This window comes from Cebidichthys violaceus, unplaced genomic scaffold (genome assembly GCF_023349555.1).
Source record: "Cebidichthys violaceus isolate CVI_PGR_0920_01 unplaced genomic scaffold, fCebVio1.0.p SCAF_2, whole genome shotgun sequence".
Taxonomy (NCBI): domain Eukaryota; kingdom Metazoa; phylum Chordata; class Actinopteri; order Perciformes; family Stichaeidae; genus Cebidichthys; species Cebidichthys violaceus.
Window position 1 is genome coordinate 4,430,621 of NW_027176372.1, and position 24,505 is coordinate 4,455,125.

A 24,505-nucleotide genomic window follows, 5' to 3' on the forward strand; every position below is an offset into this window, starting at 1 on the left:
AAGGGGGCAGTATTGCGCACACAAGCGTTTAAACTACCTAGAATACGAAGACGGAGGGGGTGAAAGAAGAAAAGGAAAAGAAGGACGAAAGGAGAAATATTGACTGCTTCTGTGCAGCTTAAATTGATACGCATTTGAGAACAAAGTGACCGTGGACCATGCTGAGGGCTTGTCTGAGAGGAGCTAACGCCACAGCCCGGGTAAGCCTCGTGCTTTGGCATCTGTAGCCCCTCCTTTACCACCGTGAGCTAGCTACCATGTTACCACTCAGTGACCCACAGACTGCCCAAGGTGCCACAGTGGGGTTTTACAGTAAACTAGGTCGGGTAGTTAACGTCAGCGTCTAACATAACGTTGTATAATTTTAGAATGAACACGGCTCTTTGTTCATCGTTAAATTGTTGTCACAAAGAGCTGATGAGAACGCTGCTTAATGTCGGTGCTAGCTGGTTAGCTTCTAGTGACATATGGCTAATGACATTTCAACCCCAAGTGAGCTAACGGGTTGAGCTAGCTACGTCTTACAGAGCAGGAGGCTGCGTCAGAAGAGTGTGTCTTTATTTAATATTTCATCGTCATTTCGTGTCAGTAAAACCACATGTTTTATAACAACTAACGTCAACGCTACCATTTAAAACTTAAAAAAATGTTTTGCTGAGCATTAATGTGAACCAAACATTACCCCTCCCCACCGAGAGGGGCGCTGTCGTTCTAACAGGGAAACACTGTCCATTTCTGGATTACGTTGACTTTATTGTCCACCTCAGTGGAAATGTATCTATTGGCTTACAGCTAGTACAGTTGTCTCAGTGAAAATTGTGGTAAGTTGACAGATTCATTTTTACAAAAGAATGAATAAATGTGTTTCATATATTTGATGGATACATTTATTCGAGTGTACATCAATTACCTCATATTTGCTGAAAGTTGGGTTACATCTGAGAGAACAGAATAAAACTACTTTATCGTCCACCAAAAACAGAGAAACAAAGAATGCATGAGAACAAGTAACATATCAAACCAATCAGGACATGACACTTTCCATCCCTGGTGTCTCAGTCTCTGCTGTAGTACCTCCCTGTTCACAGGTTAGAGAGCGATGTGAGCAAACATCCCTGTGAGGCATTATCTGGAGTGCCATCAGTGTCTGATGACGACTGCAAAGTCTTCATCTTGGATGCAAGAGATCCTGAACTTTTTGCACAGATGTGCTGCACTTTCCAAATAACAGCAATGCACCGCTGTTAGTTTTGTTCTTTCCACCTGAGAAAAGTCTGAGAGATCGAACTGCCAATCACATCGTTGAATATTCAGTGGTGGAAAAATGTCATTATGAAACAAAGGATCATTCCATTCGGGCTATATGGGGGTGCTGAATGTCAGATTTTTACATAGAATTGCATGGTTTCTCCCAGCAAATCATGACATATAGCTTACTTGGCTTTAAATATCAGCCTATTAATGAATCCTTAGTATGTGGGAATAAATCACCATGTAGACAAGGATGCACTGTCCATCATATAGACTCGGAAAAGGCTTTGTAACAACAACATACGGCTACTCTTTCAAAATCAAAGAAGAATACATTTATTAATCAGAGCACTCGCATGAGAACGCAGCACTATCAGAGTGCTAAACATTTAAAAATTTATGAACGATTTTCTAAAAAAGCCAGCTGTCTGCTACGCTTATAACTGCAGTTTGTGTCTGTCTCCTGTTGTTGTCATGATTCAATTATCAGTCGACTATAGGCAGGGCCTGACCAATCAGATTCAGCGATGTCAATTTTCAATAAAAAGACGTTTCCGCCAGGTACAGTGTAATCGCTTTGCTCATTGATTTTTTTTCTTTCTTAACTGAGGTAATAAATGGTCATGCAACCTATTAAATGGTGTGTGTGTCAAATTACATTAATTTGACACACACACCACACGGGTACATAATCGTAGATGTGTGTATGTGCATGTTTCACACACAGCAATCTCTCTTCCTCACTCACTCACTCTGTCCACCTGTCCCTTCTCCAGAAGAACTGCAGGAGAACCCCTCTAACCAATCTGCAACAATGCCGCCACTACACAGCAGGAGAGAGCAGGTAACACACACACACACACACACACACACTGTACAAAGATGATTTGTGCAAAGTTTCAGGCCAATTCCAATCGCGAAGAAATGAGTAAATAAGGATCTTATTTGAAATGAATACAGTGTAGATACATACAGTGTTAATGCTAGTGTAAACCAGAGTTGCATTGTTGTACTGTCAGTATTTTAGAGTTAAAAATAAAATGATGGGGCTGTAGCTGCTGATGGGGGTAACAATAATAAATACATGTTGTATATGTCTCTCCTCTGCTGTCCTCTTCCACCACAGTGGTGCTGCTGCTAAAGTGGTTGCTGCTGGCCTGGTGACAGTAGGCGGTGGCGTTGGAGGTACAATACTCTACGCAAAATGGGACCACAAGTTCAGAGCCGCCGTGGAGAACAATGTTCCATACTCAGACTGGCTCCTGGGTCTGGCTCTGGGACCTGCTCCTCAAGGTGGCATCAACAAACAGGTCAGGATGGATTCACAGCATGTTTGGGCCATGAATAAGAGCTAGCTGGATGCTCCTCATTAGATCAGACTGTTTCAAGAAAAACAATCCACTCCGAAACAGAGCGAAAAGATACATGGTGCAGTCGATGCATATCTTACATGCATTAACATCTCTACAGCCTCTACATAGATTAACATGGAGGCCTGCTTGTTTATGGTGAATCGTGGTATCTATTTTTCATTCACCACGAGCGAGCGTAACTCACAGTGAATAAACTCGATTGAACAAACTGATCAGCTGATCTGAGTTTTCCATCAACTCAAGAGTTCAGGGTTAGCCTCAGAGTTCGTTGAACCTGAGTTCTGTGGCAGGGCCCGTGATTGTGACACGTGGCCCTCCGTGTTGAGCCCCTCAGGCTTCAGTTAACGTGTCTGCTGTTGCTGCTGTGTAGATGGAGATGGCCCAGCCTCCCTCGATGATGGAGAAACCGGTGAAGGCGCCCAAAGAGAAGAAGAAGGTGAAGGAGGCAGAGAGTCCAGTCCAAGAGTCCAGTCCCGTCCCATCACAGCCCGCACAGAGCATAGAGGGTATGTCTCTGATTTGGTTCAGACTGACACGTCATGTACACTTGACTTCAGTTATTGCCTTTGACCAGGAGGAGTTAGGGGCCAGTGTGATTCATAAGCTGCTAACTGTAGTTTGAATCACCGTAGGTAGATTTCTTTTTACAGCACAAAACAACAACCGCATGTAAGAACAGGCTGAGCCAACAACGTGTTGCGATTTGTAAAAGTCTTTCAAGTGTTTTCTATGCACTGTGCTGTCTTTGTGCACCCACAGAGGTCTCTGAGGGTAAGCGCTCATCTATGCTTATAGTGCTGAGCTCGTGCCTTTAGACTATTAAAGGCAGCACACACAGCGGAGCAACAAGGTGGCAACTGCTTTCTCAAATGAATGAACGACGGTCTGAAGTCACGCCAACATCAACTCTAAGTGCTCTCCCGCTCTCTTTGTTTATTCACCTTTATAGCTGGCATTGTTTTCACCTTTTGTGGGTTTGTGTGCGAGTCATCATGGCTAAATGAGGTGTGGGAGACACCGACTGTAGCAGGAAGTACAACAGAGGTTAAGAATACTTTGCCAGGTGTTTGTAGTTCTGTCTCTGTGGGCAGATTTGTTCCAGAGTAAATGACTCTCTGTAACCGTTCTGTATTCATGTCCCATCCAGAGGCTTCAGCAGAAGCTTCTCATATCATCTCAGCCATCAGTGAGATCTCCACAGTCCCTGCTCCGTGTGACACAGAGGCAGCAGCAGTCAAAGGTAACACCGTCCAGCGTTGGTATCTTAAAGCTTAGGCTTTAAAGTAAAAGCACAAGTTCAACCTTTTGGGACATTTAGATCAATGTAGAGATGAAATTCAGAAAACTCAAAGATCCAAAATAACCAAATCTTTAAAAAGCTGAGGGTTATATCACAGTGAACACAAGTCAAACACATAGCCTGTGCATGTTTTCTCTAGAGGAGTGCAAAGAGTGCCACGAGCATACGGAGCCTCCAGTGACAGCAGAGGTTCACCCCGACACAGAGGCCCCGCTGAGAGAGAGACCAGTAGAGGAAGTGGCAGCCAGGCTGGCTCAACAAGACCAAGAGGAACAGGACACCCTCGCATGTAGGCTGGAGACACACACACACACACACACACACACACACACACACACACACACACACACACACACAAGTGGGTAAATGTGTGTTAAGTAGTGAAATAATGGTACCACTTCAACAGAAATGATGGAAAACCATATTTATACATTTTATTTATTTTCTTCACAATTTCAGTCTACACATCTTTATAATTGACTGTTTTCTTTATGTCATTGACCTCTGTGTGCGTGTGTGTGTGTGTGTTGCAGCTGTATCAGCCAGTCTTGAGGACTCGCTGGCCAGCTCGGCTAAAGCTACACTGCAGGCCATTGGAGCTCAGGAGGCAGCCCTGCAGGCTATCGCACTGCACACACACAAACTGAAGGAGGCTATGGAAGCAGAGGTAAATGATACAATGTACACAAAATGTCAATAGATTGGTGTGTTTTAGTGTTAGACCCAGGGGCTGGGACTCCAGAGGCTCCAGTTACGTATTAATCAGGTTCAGTTCCATCATCATTATCACCATTGACTTTCCACCGTGATGGCAGAGATGAGGATCATTACACAAGGACTTTAAAGATCTCCGTCCGTCTATTTCCTTCTGCGTATGCGTATCCGGGGGCCGTGTCGTGCTGGCAGCAGGGCCCGCCAGCGTTTTACAGCTCCTCCTGAGGGATCCGGTGGTGTTCTGGTCTGGGCCTACCTGGGATGTCTTACCAGCTCCAATGGGAGGCTTTCAGGAAGCGTCCTGATAGGATGCCTGAACCACCTCACTACAAAACATTGGACCGGTGTTTCCTGTGCGGCGACTCTTTTAATGGGCATCGTGATTGCTTTGCAGTAGACTGATTACAGTTCATATTAAATCCAGGTCCCACCTCAGGAGAAGTCGGCCCAGTGGAAGGACCTGGAAGCTGCTCTCGCTGATAGAACCGCTGCCGTGAATGCTGCTGGAACTGCTCTGTTGAATGCCAAGTAAGACATATATCTACACACACACACACACACACACACACACACACACACACACACACACACTTCTCTGCTGGGTTGAATCGGACAGCTCATCGCATCAAGTTTATCATACTAGATATGTGGTCTTGGCTCTGTGATGATACACGACTGCTCCGCACCGTCCTCTTCCTCACCCCTTCTCCCCCGCCTCTCTCCCTCTGTAGTGAAGCCCTGGGCAGTCTCAAGTCAGAGATTGACCAGTCTAAAGGGCTGAAGGTCGCTGCTGTTCGCCCACTGGTTTTAGCAGCAGAGGAGAATCTCCATAACATGGTGGTGGACTTGGACAAAGTGGTCACTAAGGCAAGGACATTATTTTGAACATTTTGTACAACCAGATGAAAATACTGTTACGGGATATTTCTACATCGCATTGAATCTACACTTCGGTGATTGGCTGAAGGGGAAGCAGCCATCTGATTGGCTACAGATAATTCACACAGTTCAACAGTTTGTATATAAATGTAACAAAATCCAAATATGTTTTTGATAAAAATTGCAAATTTAATTTTAAGTTTTTTAAAGTTAATTACTTTTATTTTGAATAAGAAGTGTGTGTGTGTGTGTGTGTGTGTGTGTGCATATATATATGTATATATGTGTGTGTGTGTGTATAGATAATATATATCTGACAAACACCTTTTCATTAGTCATTACAGAAATGCAGTGCATAAAACGTGTGTGTGTGTGTGTGTGTGTGTGTGTGTGTGTGTGTGTGTGTGTGTGTGTGTGTGTGTGTGTGTGTGTGTGTGTGTGTGTGTGTGTGTGTGTGTGTGTGTGTGTGTGTGTGTGTGTGTGTGTGTGTGTGTGTGTGTGTGTGTGTGTGTGTGTAGGTGCAGTCTGCAGAGTCAGAATCTAAGATTGTCACCCAGTACAGTGATCTGGTTAATGAAGCCAAACTACAGTTCCAGAGGGAAGTAAGCAGCCTCACTCCAGAGATCCAGGCCAACTGGAAGGGACTCAGTAAGACCACGCACACACATTACATTACGGTCATTTAGCAGACGCCTTTATCCAAAGCGACTTACAATTCAGTATCTATCTACTCACCGTAGGCGCAGCTACGGGAGACATTTTGGGGTTAAGTGTCTCGCTCAAGGACACATTGACGGTCACTCCCCATCGAGTCGCACGCACAAACACACACACAGGTTTTATGATACTGTTAAATTCTCAAAAACACTATTGATTTTTAATTGATCATTGATATGCAAAGATTGACGGCAGACGGTGGCTCAGAGCAGTGCTATCATGTTATGATTCCATCAAAGTCAACTTTCTATTCCTCAGATTGTATGCATATGGTGGTGTTCTCTATGCTATGACAGCTAAAGTAGTATATTGATCATAACCTCTATCATGATACGTAATGATCGTAAGATTCTTGCCAACACACAGGCCTACTGTCAACACTGGTACATAGTGTATTCTCTTTATCTATGTGCTCTCTCATAAAGATAAACACCTGAAGTGGAGTTCTTCAGATAAAAACGTATCATATATATATCATGTAAAATAACGTGGTGTCTTTTGTGCGTTAGCTGGTAAACTGTCAGCGGATGACCTGAACGCCCTGATCGCCCACGCGCACCGTCGCATTGACCAGCTGAATCGAGAGCTGGCTGAGCAGCGAGTCAGGGAGCAGATCCACATCGACGCGTCGCTGGAGCAGCAGAAGCTGGAGGACCAGAAAGCCCTGGAGAAAGCTGTTCTCACCGCCGTGCAGCACATCAAGGAGGACACCCGGCTGGAGCAGGAGAGGAAGGTGAGGACGGCACACAAGCGCTTCAGGGTTTGCTGACCTTGATCTGCGTTTGGAGCCACCAAGATGTAACGGTGCTATGCCACAAACATCCTCTCAGACCAGAGGCTGTCTCTGATATTATAATATGTTGTTGTCAATAACAAAGTGTGTGTGTGTGTGTGTGTGTGTGTGCGTGTGTGCACAGTTGTCTGAATTAAGGGAAGTTATGGAGGCAGAGATGAGGACTCAGCTCCGGCGTCAGGCAGCTGCTCACACGGACCACGTCCAAGATGTCCTCAAAGTCCAGGAGACGGAGCTGAGAGCTGATGCTGAGCAGGTCTCCACACTGCCACACACATTCTTCACACACGCACACTCGATGAGTAAATTATGTGTCGATTGAATGTCAGTACTTTGTGTACTGTTCTTCTTTGATCACCTAACTCATGAAGTCATTATAGCAAGAATGCACTCAAACTCTGTAAGAGCTGTGTGTGACCAGGACAGGTGCCTGTAGCATCCACACATCCACTTAACTGGCATCGTCGTGGGCACGTCTCCTTCAACTGTGTGTGTGTGTGTGTGTGTGTGTGTGTGTGTGTGTGTGTGTGTGTGTGTGTGTGTGTGTGTGTGTGTGTGTGTGTGTGTGTGTGTGTGTGTGTGTGTGTTCAGGTCCTGGGCAGTAAGATGCTGGAGCAGGAGACCCACTACCGCCAGCTGAGCCAGGAACAGCTGGATAACTTCACTCTGGATATGAACACTGCCTACGCAAGACTGAAGGGGATGGAGGAGGCCATAGACAGTGAGATACACTCACACACACACACACTATGTGGGCGTGTAGAGGGCGGGATATGAGGCTCAACCAGCTGAAGACATTTACAGGTTGATTTGGGATTCATAAAAGGAAATAGCTCACTGGCAGGTGTACGTAAGGTTTTATGAATCCGAATATTTTTTGGCGTTCGCAAACATTTAGTGTGGCTCATACGCACTGTTTTTTAAAACGAAACCCCTGCTCTCTACTGACTACACTCTTCAAGTTGTTACTGAGAAATAAGTTCTTATTTTTGCTTTTTTTCCCCAAAAACATTTAGCCTAATAAATAACTTCCAGTATTCAAAAGAGATAACCTTATTCTTATAAAATAATGATTTTACGATCAGAATATCAACAAGTACAGACTTAAACAATATAAATGCATTCTCCCAGTAGAAATGGACACAGTACACCTTATAAATACAAAATGCAGGTAGTTATTCATGTGTTTGTTAGACAGGTACAGAGAGGAAACACACCTGTGTGTCTTTATTAGTACTATCTCTTTGTCTCTCTGTTGGTCCACGTCTGTGCAGTGAGCTTCATGTATTCAACACTTACACTAGTGATTCACATTCACAAAGAAAACATGTTTAAGTCGTTTACAAATCTGTTATTAATGAAATTATATTACCGGTCAGTGATGAAGATCAGATGTTTTTTTTAATGTAGAAAATTATTATTTATTATAGAAACAACTCCTGTCGATAACCTAAAATACCATTTGGAACATCTTTTATGACGTAACATTGATAATTTTATTGATCAGCTTAAGTTTTGTTAAAATCATAACTTAAACAGAGACCAGTAGTCACCATAATATCATACAATTGTATTAATACTCTGTATATTTAACCACAGAGGCTGACACTTTAAACATTGATTTGATTATTTATTTGATATGTTTTAGTGGTGATGGAGGGATGATTAAATTGCCCGGTATGACCAAAAATGTATATCACAGTATTTTGTAAGATTATATATATATCATGGTATTTTTTTTTTCGCATTCATGCCAACTGGCCAGCCAGCAATGAGCAGTGAACAGCTGTTTGTGTGGAGTGTCTTCCATCTCTTTCTGCTTATTTCACCTACATTCCCCTGGGTCCTAAGACCCTCCAAGTACAGCTTCTTATCACCCTCTATGTACCAACGTACATTTATAACAAATACCACACATATTACACTCTAATCAGCGTTGCATATGTGTCTAACCAAAATACCCCAAAAAGCAAAAAAGAGTTTATTAAATTGTTTTTGTTTGTAATATGTATAATAAGCATATCATTTAGTTATCGCTACTGATAATTTAACAAACTATGATAGATAGGTAGATAGGTTTGCAGTTTTCAAGGTGTACATTTCAGATTGCATCTATTACACACGTGAAAATAACTCACGTTTTCTGCTGAGGTGATGTAAGTTGCTCTTGTTACCACCAGCGGCAACAACAGTGGCGCCAAACGTCAGATTTTTTAAAACCAAAACACTTCCAAACAGCAGACACAGCTCCTCTCTTGGACACAGACTCTATTGGTGCATCTTCAGTCTCTCTTTGTTCCTCCTACATCGCTCTTTTCTGTTCTTTAAGTAAAGCCACGGAGCCTCTCCCAGCTGTTAGCAGACTGTTGTGCTAACGGGCTAGCTACCGAGCTGTACCCAGCATGCTGTTCGGCGGTTAAATTGTATAAATGTACAATTATTAGTGACACAAACTGTTGTGTGCCGTGGTGTTGTCCTGTTAAAGAGCATTAATTGTTGTGTTATAAAGTTAGAACCATAACTTAGGGGTCCCTCTCACTCATAAGTAGCTCCAACCGTAGCACTCTTCGTGGTGAACAATATATTTTGTTTTCTGTTGAAGAATGACAGCAGTTGTTTCGGCTATACCGGTATGACGGTGTACGAAAAAATCACATCATACGGGAAATTAAAACCGGTATACCGGCCCAGCCCTAGTTTAAATAATAAATCAAATTCTATGACAATTAAAAGGAAAGGTATATGTGGCTGCTGTTATAAGCCCCTCCAATCATTTTATTCTGCACTAATTCCCATGCTAGCTACTTTCACTGCTAAAGAGTTGGCAACACTGGGCTGGGTTTTCTAGTTGGATCATTTGCTAAATATACAGTTGAAACCAGAAGTTTACATACACTGTGCAAAAAGACACATAACACTTTTTTTCTCACTGTCTGAAGTTAAATCGGACTAAACCTCTCCTGTTTCAGGTCCGTTAGGATTACCAAAATGATTTAACTTTTGCTAAATGTCACAATAATGAGAAAGAGAATTTTATATTACTTTCTTTGAGGTCAAAAGTTTACATACACCAAAAGTACTATGTCTTTAAACAACGTGGGCAAGCCCAGATGATGATGTCATGGCTTTTGAAGCTCCTGATAGGTTAACTGACAACATGTGAGTTAATTGAAGGCACACCTGGGGATGTATTTTAAGGCCACACCTCAAACACTCTGCTTCCTTGTTTGAAATCATGGGAAAGTCAAAAGAAATCAGCCAAGAAATCAGGGAGAGAATTGTGGAGCTCCACAAGTCTGGTTCATCCTTGGGTGCAATTTCCAGATGCTTGATGGTGCCACATTCATCTGTGCAAACAATTATACGCAAGTATAAACATCATGGGAATGTCCAGCCATCACACCGCTCAGGAAGGAGACGGGCTCTGTGTCCCAGAGATGAACGTGTTTTGGTCCGACATGTGCAAATCAACCCCAGAACAAAAGCTAAAGACCTTGTGAAGATGATGGCTGAAGCTGGTAAGAAAGTGTCATTATCCACAGTAAAACGAGTCCTGCACCGACATGGGCTGAAAGGCTACTCAGCAAGAAGGAAGCCATTACTCCTAAAGAAACATAAAAAAAGCCAGATTACAGTTTGCAAAAAGACACCAAGACAAAGACCTTAACTTCTGGAGACATGTCCTGTGGTCTGATGCAACTAAAGTGGAGCTGTTTGGCCATAATGACCACCGTTGCATTTGGAGGAAAAAGGGGGAAGCTTGTAGACCTGAAAACACCATCCCAACTGTGAAGCATGGAGGTGGCAGCATCATGTTGTGGGGCTGTTTTGCTGCAGCAGGAACTGGAGCTCTTCATAAAATAGACGGCATCATGAAGAAAGAACATTACCTGGAAATATTAAGGCAACATCTCAGGACATCAGCCAGGAAGCTAAAACTTGGGCGCAAATGGGTCTTCCAAATGGACAATGACCCTAAGCATACTGCCAAAATAGTTAGAGTGGCTTGAGGACAACAAAGTCAATGTCTTGGAGTGGCCATCACAAAGCCCTGACCTGAATCTCATCGAAAATTTGTGGGCAGATCTGAAAAGGCGTGTGTGAGCGAGGCGGCCAACAAACCTGACTCAGTTACACCAGTTCTGTCAGGAGGAATGGGCCAGAATTCCAGCAGAGTACTGTAAGAAGCTTGTGGAAGGATACCCAAAATGTTTGACCCAAGTCATGCAGTTCAAAGGCAATGCTACTAAATACTAAGGAAATGTATGTAAACTTTTGACCTTGAAGAAAGTAATACAAAAATTCTCTAAAATATTCTCTCTCTCATTATTGTGGCATTTAGCAAAAATAAATAATTTTGGTAATCCAAACTGACCTGAAACAGAAGAGGTTTAGTCTGATTTAGCTTCAGACAGTGAGAAAAAAATTAGTTATGTGTCTTTTTGCAGTGTATGTAAACTTCTGGTTTCAACTGTAGCTAACTATTGCTGATTTCTCCAATGTTACCTCGCTAAATTATAACTCTAAACTCAGTTTCCAATTTTCACAAATCAAAATGTATTTCCATACAAAACAGACAAGGAACCCCATAGAAACACCACTACACTGAAAAACCTGGGCTAGATTATCATGGAGTCTGTTCAAAACCATATTGTATTTATAAAAACATATTCAAAAAAAGCTTCCTTCCTGACAGCCATAGCAACAGTAACTATGGAGGGTGGGCAAGGCCTTGGGCTCTGACCTGACATTCCATGACATCATCATAGGCACAGTGACCATGGTGGGCGGAGCTAAGCAAGTTTCCAGAGGCTTGTGGCTTTGATCTGTCATCACGGCTTTGATGTCCAACACCAGATATTTCATATATGTAAATTGCTATATCTCAGCCTAGCTTTACAATACAAACAAAAATGGATAGAATTTATCAGAACATAGATGAGCTGAAGAACGTCATTGACGTCAAAGCAGAGGAAGCCACGGAACTCTCCCAAAAAATAGCGAAAGTAACTGCATTCAACAACTTCCCACAAGACCAACAGATGTTCATTTGGACCATCAATATGGCTCTTCAGGAAGAGATTCAGAGGCTGAAAAACATTATTGAGGACGAACATGCCAAGATTGCTGCCCTCCAGACAGAAAACAAGCGCCTCTGTGTAAAAGACGATGATTTGGAGGTGAACTACTGGCACCTTAAGCGAGAACTTGGAGACCTACGATTCGAACGCAATTGTCTCCTGGAAACGGACCCGAATCTCCAGGGAAAAAACAAAGAACTCCAGAAAAACTACGACAAACTCCAGAACAAAAATGACATACTCCAGACGAAGAATGTTGAACTCCAGACAATGTACGATGAACTCCTGATGAAGAGCGATGACTTCCAGACAAAGATCGATGAACTCCAGACAAAGAGCGATGACTTCCAGAAAAACAACGTTGAACTCCATATGAAGAGCGATGACTTCCAGACAAAGAACGTTGAACTCCAGAAAAACAACGTTGAAGTCGAGACATTGATTGTTGAACTCCAGACAAAGATCGATGAACTCCAGACAAAGAAAGATATACTATCGAAAAAGAACTATAAACTCCTGATTGAGAGCAATAACTTTCAGTATAATAACGCTCAATTGTGGATGAGGATTGGTAAACTCCTGATAGTGAAAGATGAACTCCAGCTAGAGATGTATGATTACCTGACGGAGATCGTTCAAATTGAGAGAAAGAACTATAAACTCCAGAAGAAGACCAATGACTTCCAGACAACAAATGTTGAACTCCAGAAAAAGAACGTTGAACTCCAGAAAAAGAACGTTGAACTCCAGACAAAGAACGATAAACTCTTGACGAAGAATGATGACTTCCAGACCGAGAAAGTTAAATTTGAAATGAGGATGGAAGAACTCCTGATACTGAAACATAAACTCAACATAGAGACGTATGAAATCGAGATGGAGAAAGTTCAATGTGAGAGAATGATCAATGAACTGATAAAGAGCGATGACGTTCAGACAAAGAACGTTGAATTGGGGCTGAGGATTGGTGAACCCCTGACAGTGAAAGATGAACTCCAGAAAGAGATGTTTGAACTCCTGACGGAGATCGTTCAATTTGAGAGAAAGAACTATGAACTTCAGACAAAGATTGATGACTTCCAGACAAAGAACTATGAACTCCAGACAAAGATCGATGGCATCCTTACAAAGAACGTTGAACACCTGACAAAGATCGATGACTTCCATGCAAAGAACGTTGAACTCCGGAAAAAGCACCATGAACTCTTGATGAAGAAACATAAACTCTTGACAAACAAAGATAAACTTCTGACGAAGAGCAACGACTTTCAGACAAAGAAAGTTGAATTTGAGAAGAGGATGGAAGAACTCCTGATAGTGAAAAATAAACTCTATATAGAGATGCATGAACTCAAGATGGAGAAAGTTCAATATGCGAGAAAGATCAATGAACTCAAGGAAGCAGGTGAGAAAAGAAAAGAAGAAAAAGTTTCCCTTTTGAAGAAATTCAAAGGTCTCTTCATCCGTCGTCCAAGGTATAGATCAACACCTGAACGCAGCAGTATGGAGCAGGATGCTCAAGCGGGTTGTTCTCACATGAATGTGTATCGCTAGTTCTACTAGTCCATGTTGATGTGTCCTTGGGCAAGACACTTAACCCCAAATTGCTCTCGTGTGAAACGGTGTATGAATAGGTGTGAATGTTAGTCCTGATAGGCAGGTGGCACCTTGGTGGTCGCCCCTGCCATCAGCGTATGAATAGGTGTGAATGTTAGTCCTGATAGGCAGGTGGCACCTTGGTGGTCGCCCCTGCCATCAGCGTATGAATAGGTGTGAATGTTAGTCCTGATAGGCAGGTGGCACCTTGGTGGTCGCCCCTGCCATCAGCGTATGAATAGGTGTGAATGTTAGTCCTGATAGGCAGGTGGCACCTTGGTGGTCGCCCCTGCCATCAGCGTATGAATAGGTGTGAATGTTAGTCCTGATAGGCAGGTGGCACCTTGGTGGTCGCCCCTGCCATCAGTGTATGAATAGGTGTGAATGTGTGAATGATGACATGTACTGTGAAAGTACAGTCCATTTACCAAAAAATGAAAAAAGAATATGATATGAATAATAAAAATATCAGTAAATTAGAATAACAATGTGGTGGAATAAAATCTTTTTAACCTCCCTGTGAGAAATAACTGAGATAGAAAACTCTTAAATATAAAAAACATATTTAATGAACAGACGGTTTGTAATAATTCAGCTGAATGGATAGAGCTCTTTCCCCACGGATGGTTCGGAGGTCTAACAACAATGAATAGACAAAACAGAGTATATATATATACACATTATCTCTCCTCTCCCTTCACCCCCCCTTGGCAGATGTCGTCCTCCTCTGTCTGCCGATGCACCCACCAAGGCCAGATTCCAGCCTTTTGGTGGGAAGAGGGTTAGGTGGTGAGATCAGGATGACACTACAGCATGCCAGAAATGCTGAAATACCTTTGATATGAGATAATTTCTTATTAGTTCTTAAATTAGTCTGGTTGGCCTCGTCTACATTTCTGCAGGTTTTAAGCAATACAAGTTAACTAAGAGAACGGTATGATACATTTCTCCAACAATTTCCCCTTTGGCCATTCCTATGGCCATTACAGTATTTACAATTTATCGAAACATCAACACATATTACCCAGAATGGTTTACATATGCATATCATTAATCAATAAGGTTACAACATTAGCTGTTTTTGTGAGTTCCAAGCAACTCCATGTTGTAGCAAGCTAGGGAATGTTAACATCAACATGTTAAAATAAATCTCCTGAGATGAGGTGAAACAAACATCGGACCTCCATCTCTGTTAAACTGTATAATGAGACAACATGTCAGTAAGTTTTATAATAAACAATAATCAATTTGTAAGAAATTCTACCATTCAAGTATGTAATAAACATCCAGAATCACCTGTCAATTAAAATGATTCCTTCATCAAATAAAAGAAAACATTAGCTGTTTTGTGAGATTATATTTCTAAAGTAGAAAGCTATAATAAACATAAGTATTACACAAAAAAACTTCACTTTCGTAGTCCTAAGGGAGGAAACAGTCAGATGTTACAGAAACATCACACATGTGGAATGCACATGTGTGATGTCTAAAATGTGTTGGATCTTTGTCTCACTCTTCTGATGTGTTCTATCGGTACAGTAGACTGTGGTCATGTTTTAAACACGTCACGGTTGTTGTGCTGCTGGACTGTGACCTTAACATATTCATATCAGCTAAATGCTTTTACAAATGGTTTCTTTAATCTAATCTAGTGGTTGCGATTTTGGTTCTTCTCACTATACTTGTTTGCATTTGGTTACCATGGTTTCTCATGCATCAATTATTAGGAAACATAATTCTTATTGCACAGAAGAGCAGAAAAAACAGTGAACCCTCTTGTGTACCATGCTAAATGATTTTATAATTTCTTTACTTTGTTTCCAGTAATTGTTTCTTTAAGTCTAGTTTTAAAACCTGAGATCTACAGATTCATGATGCTACTTAGTTATTATCTGAATTAAATACCCCTGATCTATAGTATGTCAAAGTTCAACTAGGTCCAATCGAAGGGTTACAATACAATACACAATAATGACCAACTCACGCTATGATTTAGTCCCATGTATATTGAAGTAGCCAACAGATGTATTAACGTCTGTACGTAGCAACTGACTGTCAAATCAAATAAAGAAAGTTAAATTGAATAATATCTCAACAATATTTATTGTCCACTTTTGAATTGAACTGGATAAATTATAAATAATACATACTCTAGTAATAAAGAAATGTCTCTCATTTCAAGTAAAATAAGAGTTCCATCAAAAATGTAATAATTCTCAATTTTCTATCGGTTCTAGGTCCAGGGTCCACCTATTGGTGACCCCTGCTATACTGTATTAGGCCAACTGTTTCAGTGAAAACACATCGTACTGTAATTTCTAAATAAATAACATGAATATTTATTGTTGCAGTTCTTTTACATTCCCTAATGTCAGTTACCATCTAAGTGGTCATATTGGCTTAGATGAGACGGTTGAAGAAAAGGCTTACATCCTGCATAGGACAGTTTCCAAAGTAAAAGTATGTAGATTTAATCTAAATAAATATTAATAATAAAATGACATATTCCCCCTTTTGCCAAGTTATCTCTGCTGTGAGCTTTAGCGTAACAAAGTAAGCGATCACTTGGCAGTTGTCTGTGCCCATCCATACATCAAAATAACCTGAAAAATCAGAAGCGTTAGTGTGAGCATCACTTTTCACAGGCAGTTTTAGGGAGCAGTATGGCTTCTAGCAAGTCGGCCACGAGACGGCGGTGAGAAATAGGTTTGCCGGATGATGTCAGAAAGCCTCTGTGCTTCCACAGGGCACCAAAGTCGTGCACGACATCAAAGGCGTAGCGGGAGTCGGTGTAAATGGTAACTGTTTTGTTGCCAGCGAGCTTCCAGACTTCTGTAAGAGCCACAGGTTCTGCAGCTTGAGCAGAGAAGTGCGATGCCAACTTACCGCTGCACAGAGTGTCATATGATGAGACTACAGCAAAGCCAACCAACCCTTCTCACGTGTCCGGCGAGCGAGATGCCAAACCGTCCACTAACGGTTCTAAATCAGCATTGGGTGGGCGTGTCTGTGAGGTCTCTGTGTGCAGATCTGTTCAGGAGAAATCGACACAGTTATTTGGCTCTCCATCTGCTGCAGTAGGAAAAGAGTAGCAGGATTAAGGATAGTACATTGTTTCACAGCAATGTTAGGCACATATAATGTATTAATCTAATCTAATGTGTGATACAGCATCAGGAACCTTGAGTGTGAGCTCACTATAACCAACAATGTCACGTGCCACAGCAGCAGACACTTTGACAGAGGAAGGTCAGCTGCTGCAGGGTCTAGTCTAGTAGAGACATATGCAACAGGTCTCTGTCCCCCCATGGTCCTGAGTCAGAACTGATGTCATGTAACCGTCTCTTTGGTCAACGTACTGTGTGAACAGTGTGTCAAGTTTAGGTAGTCCAAGTGTCAGAGCTGACAGTAAAGCGCTCTTTATGTCATTACAGCAGCAGTCGAGCAGTCAGGCCAGGTCAGTTTGTTCTGCGCAGAAAGATGTTTACCATGAATCATGGGAGAGAGGGATGCCTCTCTTTCTGAGTAGTTGGGATCCATTGTCTATACTACGACGTCATTCATATAAAGCTTATCATTTGTTTCTTAGTTGTGTTTTAGGCACATTTTGAATTGCCTGTATTCTCTTGGGAGAGAGGGTTTTGCCCTCTGCTGTGATCACATGTCCCAGATATGAAACTTTATCCAGAGCAAATTTCAATTTGGACGGATAGCCTTGTGACCATTTGCAGCCAAAATTTAAGTAGGATAACTGTAAATGTAAATTACTCTAATCTGCATGCTTCTTCTGTGGGGCTGCAAATCATGATGTCATCAACATATTGTAACCATTTGGTAACTATAAATTAGCCAGATTGTCTCTCAAGGCACTGTGAAATACACCAGGGCTGTCTGGATGTCCCTGGGGACACCGGGTCCAGGTAGAGCTTCTTCCTTTAAATGAAAAAGCAAAGCAAACTTTACTGTCTTTGTGCACAGGTACTGGAAAAAAATAATGCATTGGCCAAGTCGACGACGAAAAAAATGGGTCGTGTCTGGAGGGATGAGTGACAGAATGGTGTGTGGATTAGAAACTGTAGGCACTCGCGGCTGCACCGAAGCATGAACTGCTTGTAAATCTTAAACAAATCGTCACTCAGTCGATTCCCCCATCTCTCAAATTTTCTTTAAATTAAATTAAAGATTGGTGTGCCCACCGGTGAATCACCACATTGGACTATTACACCAGCCTTCAATAAAGACTCAAAAACGGGTGTAATACCATCAATAGCCTCTTGTTTGAGTGGATATTGCTTCATGCATGGACAGAAATCAGATTCTGGGTGAACCACCAGAGGTGTCGCCCCCCTCGCCAGTCCTACGTCATGTTTGTGTGCAGACCATAAAGAGGAGGACACCTCGGACAGCTCAGCTATGTCGACAGATGGAACATTTGAAACCATGGTGTGTGTGTTCTTATCAAACATAAGATGAGTGACTCTTTTTACCGTTGGCAATGATGTACACCTTGTTTTGTGTACGTCGCCTTTTATACTGTACAGTTTATCAGGATCCTCCGTGGGCCTTAAGTGAATGAGTTCAGTCTGCCTGTCCAGCCGGCCAGATAAGTCCTTCTCCTCCATTCCTGGGCCCCGTGTCAATGATGCATGCGGACACACCCCTGTAACAGCTCAGATTGTGTGGGAGACAGAGAAGCAGAGGCCGCAGTATTTTCTGTCCAATAAATGTCCATCATACATAACCTCTCTATCTCACTCTCTCCTCCAAATGTAACATTTTTACCTTTTAATCGTTAACATAACTAGTGGTAACTTTCTAAAATCTTCATTTTCATTTGAATCCACATGGTATTTGGGTGTGAGTGGTGTTTGTCTAGTTTCTAATGTGTGTATTGAATGTACAAGGTGGTCATATTCAGAATCTAAAGTTGACTCACCCTCTGTGTTGTACTGTGTGTGCGTCGAATGGTCCATCACTGGGTCCGCCCCGCCACCTGCTCCTCCCCTCAGTCTGATTGTTGAGCCCTCCCACCACTCTTTGTTCCATGGAGATTGGTGGCCGTCTCTTCTCCTATGTCCGGATTGGCCACATTGATGACACACAATGTTTTCAGCTGGTGTGTGTGTCTCAAAGTCTCTCTGCCCCTCTGTTTTCCTCTTTTGCCCCCTGTTGTCTCTGTCCTTTCCTCCTCGCCTGTCATGGCCTGATTCCATTGTCAGCTGGGCATCCTCTGGTTTGCGCTGACAAAAGTCTTTGCTTGTTGTCTGTCGTTGTACTGCTCCTCAGCGTGTTGCAGTCTGGTTGTAGTCTTCCATGTCAGACAACTCTCTTTGGTGTGATGTTTTCCAGGCTCATGGATGATGTAAAGTCTTCTCACAGAATTCGGTTAGGGCTGTCACTGCATGGTTATACGGCCAGTTTTAAGCATCACCATGGTTGTATATGACACACTGCAGGTTGATTACGGCTGGTGTGAATGCCGCAGATATTTTATGATAACGCACAAAGGAGGTAAAAGTTCTCTTGAATTCTGTGAATTTGCTCTTTGAACTCTCCACATGAGTCATGGCTTCTTCTTCTTCTTCTTCACGTCTTCTCTCTCTGTTGTAATGTCCTCTTTGTCTCGCGTTTCAGATAATCCAAAGTTATATTGTCCCGAGTGTTCATGGACGAACCAGTAGTTGTGAGTCTCGTTGGTCTTCTTCATCCTTGGAGTGTTGAGTGGTGGGTTTGGCTGTAATGTTGTTTGTGCCTGAGGAGCATACGGCAGCGGCATTGCGGAGCCCAGATCAGGATCCACTCGACCATGTAAAACAAATACTAAACAAAGGTTCAGCAGTATATTTTCCTTTTCTATCAGTTGTATACATCTGTTTCTTTCTTTACCTCTTGGACATCACTTCATCTGTTTCTGCTTCACCTTTTCCTCTCTGATCCAGACACGGTTTGAGTTGATCACATTTTTGTCGTAGGCTGAAGTTGCCTTTTCCAGTGAACCCCAATTTTATACATTCTTCCAATTGTTAGGCCGTCTGATTATCTTTTTCCCACATGTATTTTATTATTGGAGGTAAGACCTTGGCACCAGGCTGCTCAGGCTGAGACTTACTCTGACTCTAACCCTTTTTCTCTAGTTACTGTTGATTCTCGTATCTTAAAAACCAGTCTGGTCCAATCAATCAACTTGAAAGGATACACCAAATACTCTATAAAACCTGCAAGGTAATACCAGTACACAAATGTCCAACAACCTCAAGTGCGAGAATAACGTTTACCCTCAAAGTGTCTGTTCCATCACAAAATAATCTCTCACCGGGTGGGATTCTTTTTCCGGTTCCAGGATCGGAGCGGCAATCTCGAACCCTGCCTGACGACAGCCTCTCACCTTCAGGGAGGAATCAACTATTATTTGCGCTTCTGTCGTCTAACAGAGTCCTGATTACTCGTCCGATCCCATCCTCGTCGCCAATTTGGATAAAAAAACATTTAAAAAAAAAAAGAAAAGAAAACGAGCTTCAGGTTCAGAGATGTAAACATAACGCAGACAACAAGTAAAAGAAACAGGAGGAACATAAAGAATAAAAATAGAACACGTGTTGGTAAAAATATCAGTAAATTAGAATAACAACAATTGCATTACAGTCATTTAGCAGACGCTTTTATCCAAAGCAACTTACAATTCAGTATCTATCTACACACCGTATAGATTGATACGCTGCTCTCCACTTAGCCACGGTCACCCCAATAGTCAAATACTACTCCTATGACTACTTCTAACAATGATAATACTAATAACATTAGTAAAATAGACCAACAAAATAATAATACTAAAATAATAATAATAACGGTATCAATAATATAATACAAATAACAATACAATGAGAATATAAACATAATAAGAATAAAAAACAACATTATAAATAATAACAATAAAAACAATACGATTATTTGAAATATAATAAGAATAAAAATGGTATCAAAATAATCATAGTGAATATAATCATAATAATAAAAACAATGTCAATAATCTATAAAAAGCTGTCATCAGCTGTCAATCAAAGAAGAAGTCCAAAGCGTTGTTTGTTTTTAAATGCAGGTCCTTCAATCCAACATTAATGTCAGCGACATGGAGCAGGGGGAGTCACAGTCACAGGGAAGACGATGCTCAATCGGGTAGTTCCCACAGGCATCTGGATGGCTGGACAGTTTAGTAAGCAGCCCAGGTGGTTCCATATAAATGATACTACTTGTAAAATGTAATAAAACAACAACAACAACAACAATCATAAGTAGGAGAAGAAACAATGCTAGGACCACTAAATCATAATTATAAGAAAAATAATTAACATAATTATATATAAGAGAAATAATAGCAAAACAATAATGATAATATAACACTAATTACAACACAGAAACGGTGACACACACACACACACACACACACACACACACACACACACACACACACACACACACACACACACACACACACGCACACGCACACGCACACACACACACACACACGCGCGTCCTGTGGCTCAGGACTTAGTTTGAACATTTCGACCCAAGAGGCCAGAACTGTAATCCTTTTCCTCCACACAAGAGGAACTGGATCCACTCAGACCATCCCAGTGGTGGATGGTCTGGTGGTCAGAGTGTGGAGAGAGCCTGTAATCACCACTATGTGTTGTTATTGGCCTGGGTGCAGTTACTTGTTCTAGAAATAAATAATGTGGTTTATTCATGATTTATTTAAAGATATGGACTCATGGCAGACTAGTACAACATCTGGACTCTTCATCACCGGGCTCATGTAAACACCTTCTTGTCTTTTAATTGCAGGTCATGTGGTGGCGGAGGAGGAGGCCCGTAAAGCCCACCAGCTCTGGCTCTCTGTGGAGGCTCTCAACTACTCGTTAAAGATGGCCGACGCTGACTCCCCCACCATGCCTCTAGAGGGCGCTGCTCAGGCTGTGCGAGACAGCTGCCAAGACAATGACTTTGCCTTGGCTCTGGCAACGGCCCTTCCAGAAGAATCGCTGCAGCGCGGCGTGTACAGCGAGGCCTCCCTCCGGGCCCGCTTCAACTCCCTTCGATCGCTGGCTCGCCGGGTCGCCCTCGTCGACGAAACCCACAACTCCTTGTACCAGTATTTCTTGTCCTACCTTCAAGCTGCGCTGCTGTTCGAGGCCAAACAGGAAGCGCCACCCGGCCAGCTGGGCAGCGAGGATTTAGACCCATTCAAGCTTCTGTCGTATGCTAGCTTCTGCTTAGAGCATGGGGATCTGGAGTTGGCAGCTAAACTGGTGAACCAGTTGAGAGGAGAGGCCAGGAGAGTGGTGGAGGACTGGCTGACTGAAGCCAGACTCACACTGGAGACTAGGCAGGTGGTCAGTCTGCTGTCTGCGTATGCAAATGCTGTGGGGTTAGGAACCACCCAGGCTCCGTAGGTTGCCACGCTCATGTAACCTGGCAACCCTTAAAGGAACAATCCACTGAAAGTCTTTTGAGTATCAAAGAGTTTCCACTGGCTGGTGGGAGTGTTTGATGGTCACTAGAGATGGTTAGTGGTGTATTCCTTTAAGGGAACTGAAGTTAACCAAGTGATTCATTTTCAGATGTAACAGAATTGTTTTAAAGTCACTATGGAGGATATTGTGACTAATTGAATAATTGCACTTATCAATCTAGTCTTGTCAATTCAGATCCACTGGTTTGGTTCAGGTATTTATTCCCCCCCACCCAGGCCTAAGAGCCTAAGAGTCGTTAAAGAATACATTTCTTTTCTTTTTTTGTCAACACTGCACATGTTCCAATAAATCATCAACAACTATGCTGTCTGTTAAATGTTTTGTTTCCTCCTTCACAGCTGTGTTACTGTTCCAAAGACTAAGGGAAAGATGATTGAGTCTCTTGATACAATAACACAGTCACTCATTACAAGCTGCTGTCCAAACATACACATCTTCATTCATGCTTTCATTATTTAGAAGAGTTGCCGTCTGATTCAGTGATCGGCTCAGGGAAAAGCAGAACAAGATATACAAGGTGTATACGTGAAGCGTTAAACTGTTGTAATGTGAGACACTGCAGTGTAATGGACCTGTGAAGTGTCTGTTGATCATAGTGAAACATGGACCTAAAGTTAATTAGATTTCTAATGGACTGAAAAAAACGTGTTTACTTTTGAGGCCATTGACAACCAACACACATCAGAACCTTTGTTTGAGCGGTCACAACAATACAGAAAACCTCATTGTCATTATTACCATCCTCATTTACATACAGCTGCACATGCATTTAACCCTTCCTAAGCATTTAGGAGCAGTGGGCTGCTGTAAAACGTCTAGTCAGCGACTTGGACTTTGAAGAACTCTTGATTTTCTTGACTGTCCCCGGACAAATGGGGCCAAGAGGACGCAGACGTCACGGCCCATAAAGATACTTTGAGTTGGAATGTGAAGCCTCTGCCAAGAAGGAAAAACCAAGAAAGATGAGGAGAGATGTTGGTTGATCAGTAATGTTTCCCACCTTCTCCCTGCGGTCCAGTCCTCTCAGGGGTCTCGTCCTCTCAGGGTCCAGTCCTCTCAGGGTCCAGTCCTCTCAGGGGTCTAGTCCTCTCAGGGTCCAGTCCTCTCAGGGTCCAGTCCTCTCAGGGGTCTAGTCCTCTCAGGGTCTCAGGGTTCAGTTGCATGAAGACTAAAGGACAGCATGAACAGGCTGCTCACAGTATATGATACTGAACAAAGTGTGTGTGGGACATGGTTACTGTTTGGACCTGTATGTTAAATAGGGCAACATGGGTCACATAATATATTATCTATGTATCTATATTATTCAGGCATATGGTGCTTCTATTCACTCTTCCTCTTTGAAGGTTTCATTATTTTATAACTGAATCAGAGGGTCTATTATGCTGCATCTTTTGTCTCAACCCTTTTAGAACTTTAGAGCATTTATAATTGCTGTAGGACCTGAAATTACAACAATTGAACATGAACCGTATTTGGATGGAACATTTCTAAAGGGCTGAGGTTAGGAGGGTTAGACTTAAACTATAACTTATTTGGATGTATAATATGACATTTTATGACATACTATAAAATTACATTTTACTATAATATGACATTTTTCTGACTTTCGACAAACCACTGAATTTTTTGGACATACTATCTTATGGACATTTTTGAACACTATAATAAGACTTTTTGGACATACTATTCATACTATTCAATTACATATTCTACTATCACTTTTTATGGCATTTGTATGACATACTGCACTATGAGATTTTTTTATGACATACTATCATTTTATGACATTATTCTTTATTTCTATGGCATTTATATAGCATATTATACTATGGGTTTTTTTATGGGACATCATGCTATGACTTTTAACAACAAACTGTACTCTGACGTTAGTTATGACTTGTGTATGACTAATTATGAACCAATTTCCAAATGATTACGTCGAGCTGAAGTGTTTGAGAAACTGGTTGTTATCAGAACACTGGTATCAGGTTTTAGACCAGGAGTAGAACTGTGATGGGAGCATAAGATCTTGAATTGTGTTACATTAGGTAACAAATCACACAGATCTTTGTATAGACTCAACAAAGGCCTTCAATACTGTTAATCAAATTATTTTGAAATGTCTAGAATCTAATGGATATGAGGAAAAAACCATGTTGTTAGTTTGCAAATGATCTGAGAGGTAGAACACAAGCTGTTGTGGCTGATGGTGTTAAATCTACCGTTAAGAGTGAAAAAGGAGTAAAGTTAGAAACGGTACAGTTCAT

General features: G+C 42.0%; 1 protein-coding gene across 2 annotated transcripts; it reads left to right on the forward strand.

Annotated features, from left to right (window-relative positions):
- The first annotated feature begins 5 nt into the window (after nt 1-5).
- Nucleotides 6-22,537, forward strand: LOC137875139 (MICOS complex subunit MIC60-like). 2 transcript variants are annotated; one of them, XM_068714128.1, is made up of 14 exons: nt 6-200; nt 2,031-2,095; nt 2,378-2,561; nt 2,995-3,130; nt 3,772-3,864; nt 4,064-4,213; nt 4,458-4,591; nt 5,063-5,166; nt 5,370-5,505; nt 6,036-6,165; nt 6,744-6,967; nt 7,152-7,283; nt 7,619-7,748; nt 21,547-22,537. In XM_068714128.1, exons 1-14 carry the CDS (start codon nt 159-161, stop codon nt 22,152-22,154), a joined length of 2,268 nt encoding a protein of 755 aa, XP_068570229.1. In that variant the 5' UTR covers nt 6-158; the 3' UTR covers nt 22,155-22,537. The 2 variants fall into 2 exon arrangements, with proteins under 2 accessions (XP_068570229.1, XP_068570228.1); XM_068714127.1 differs by having other exon boundaries at nt 8-200; nt 2,028-2,095.
- The last annotated feature ends 1,968 nt before the right edge of the window (nt 22,538-24,505 follow it).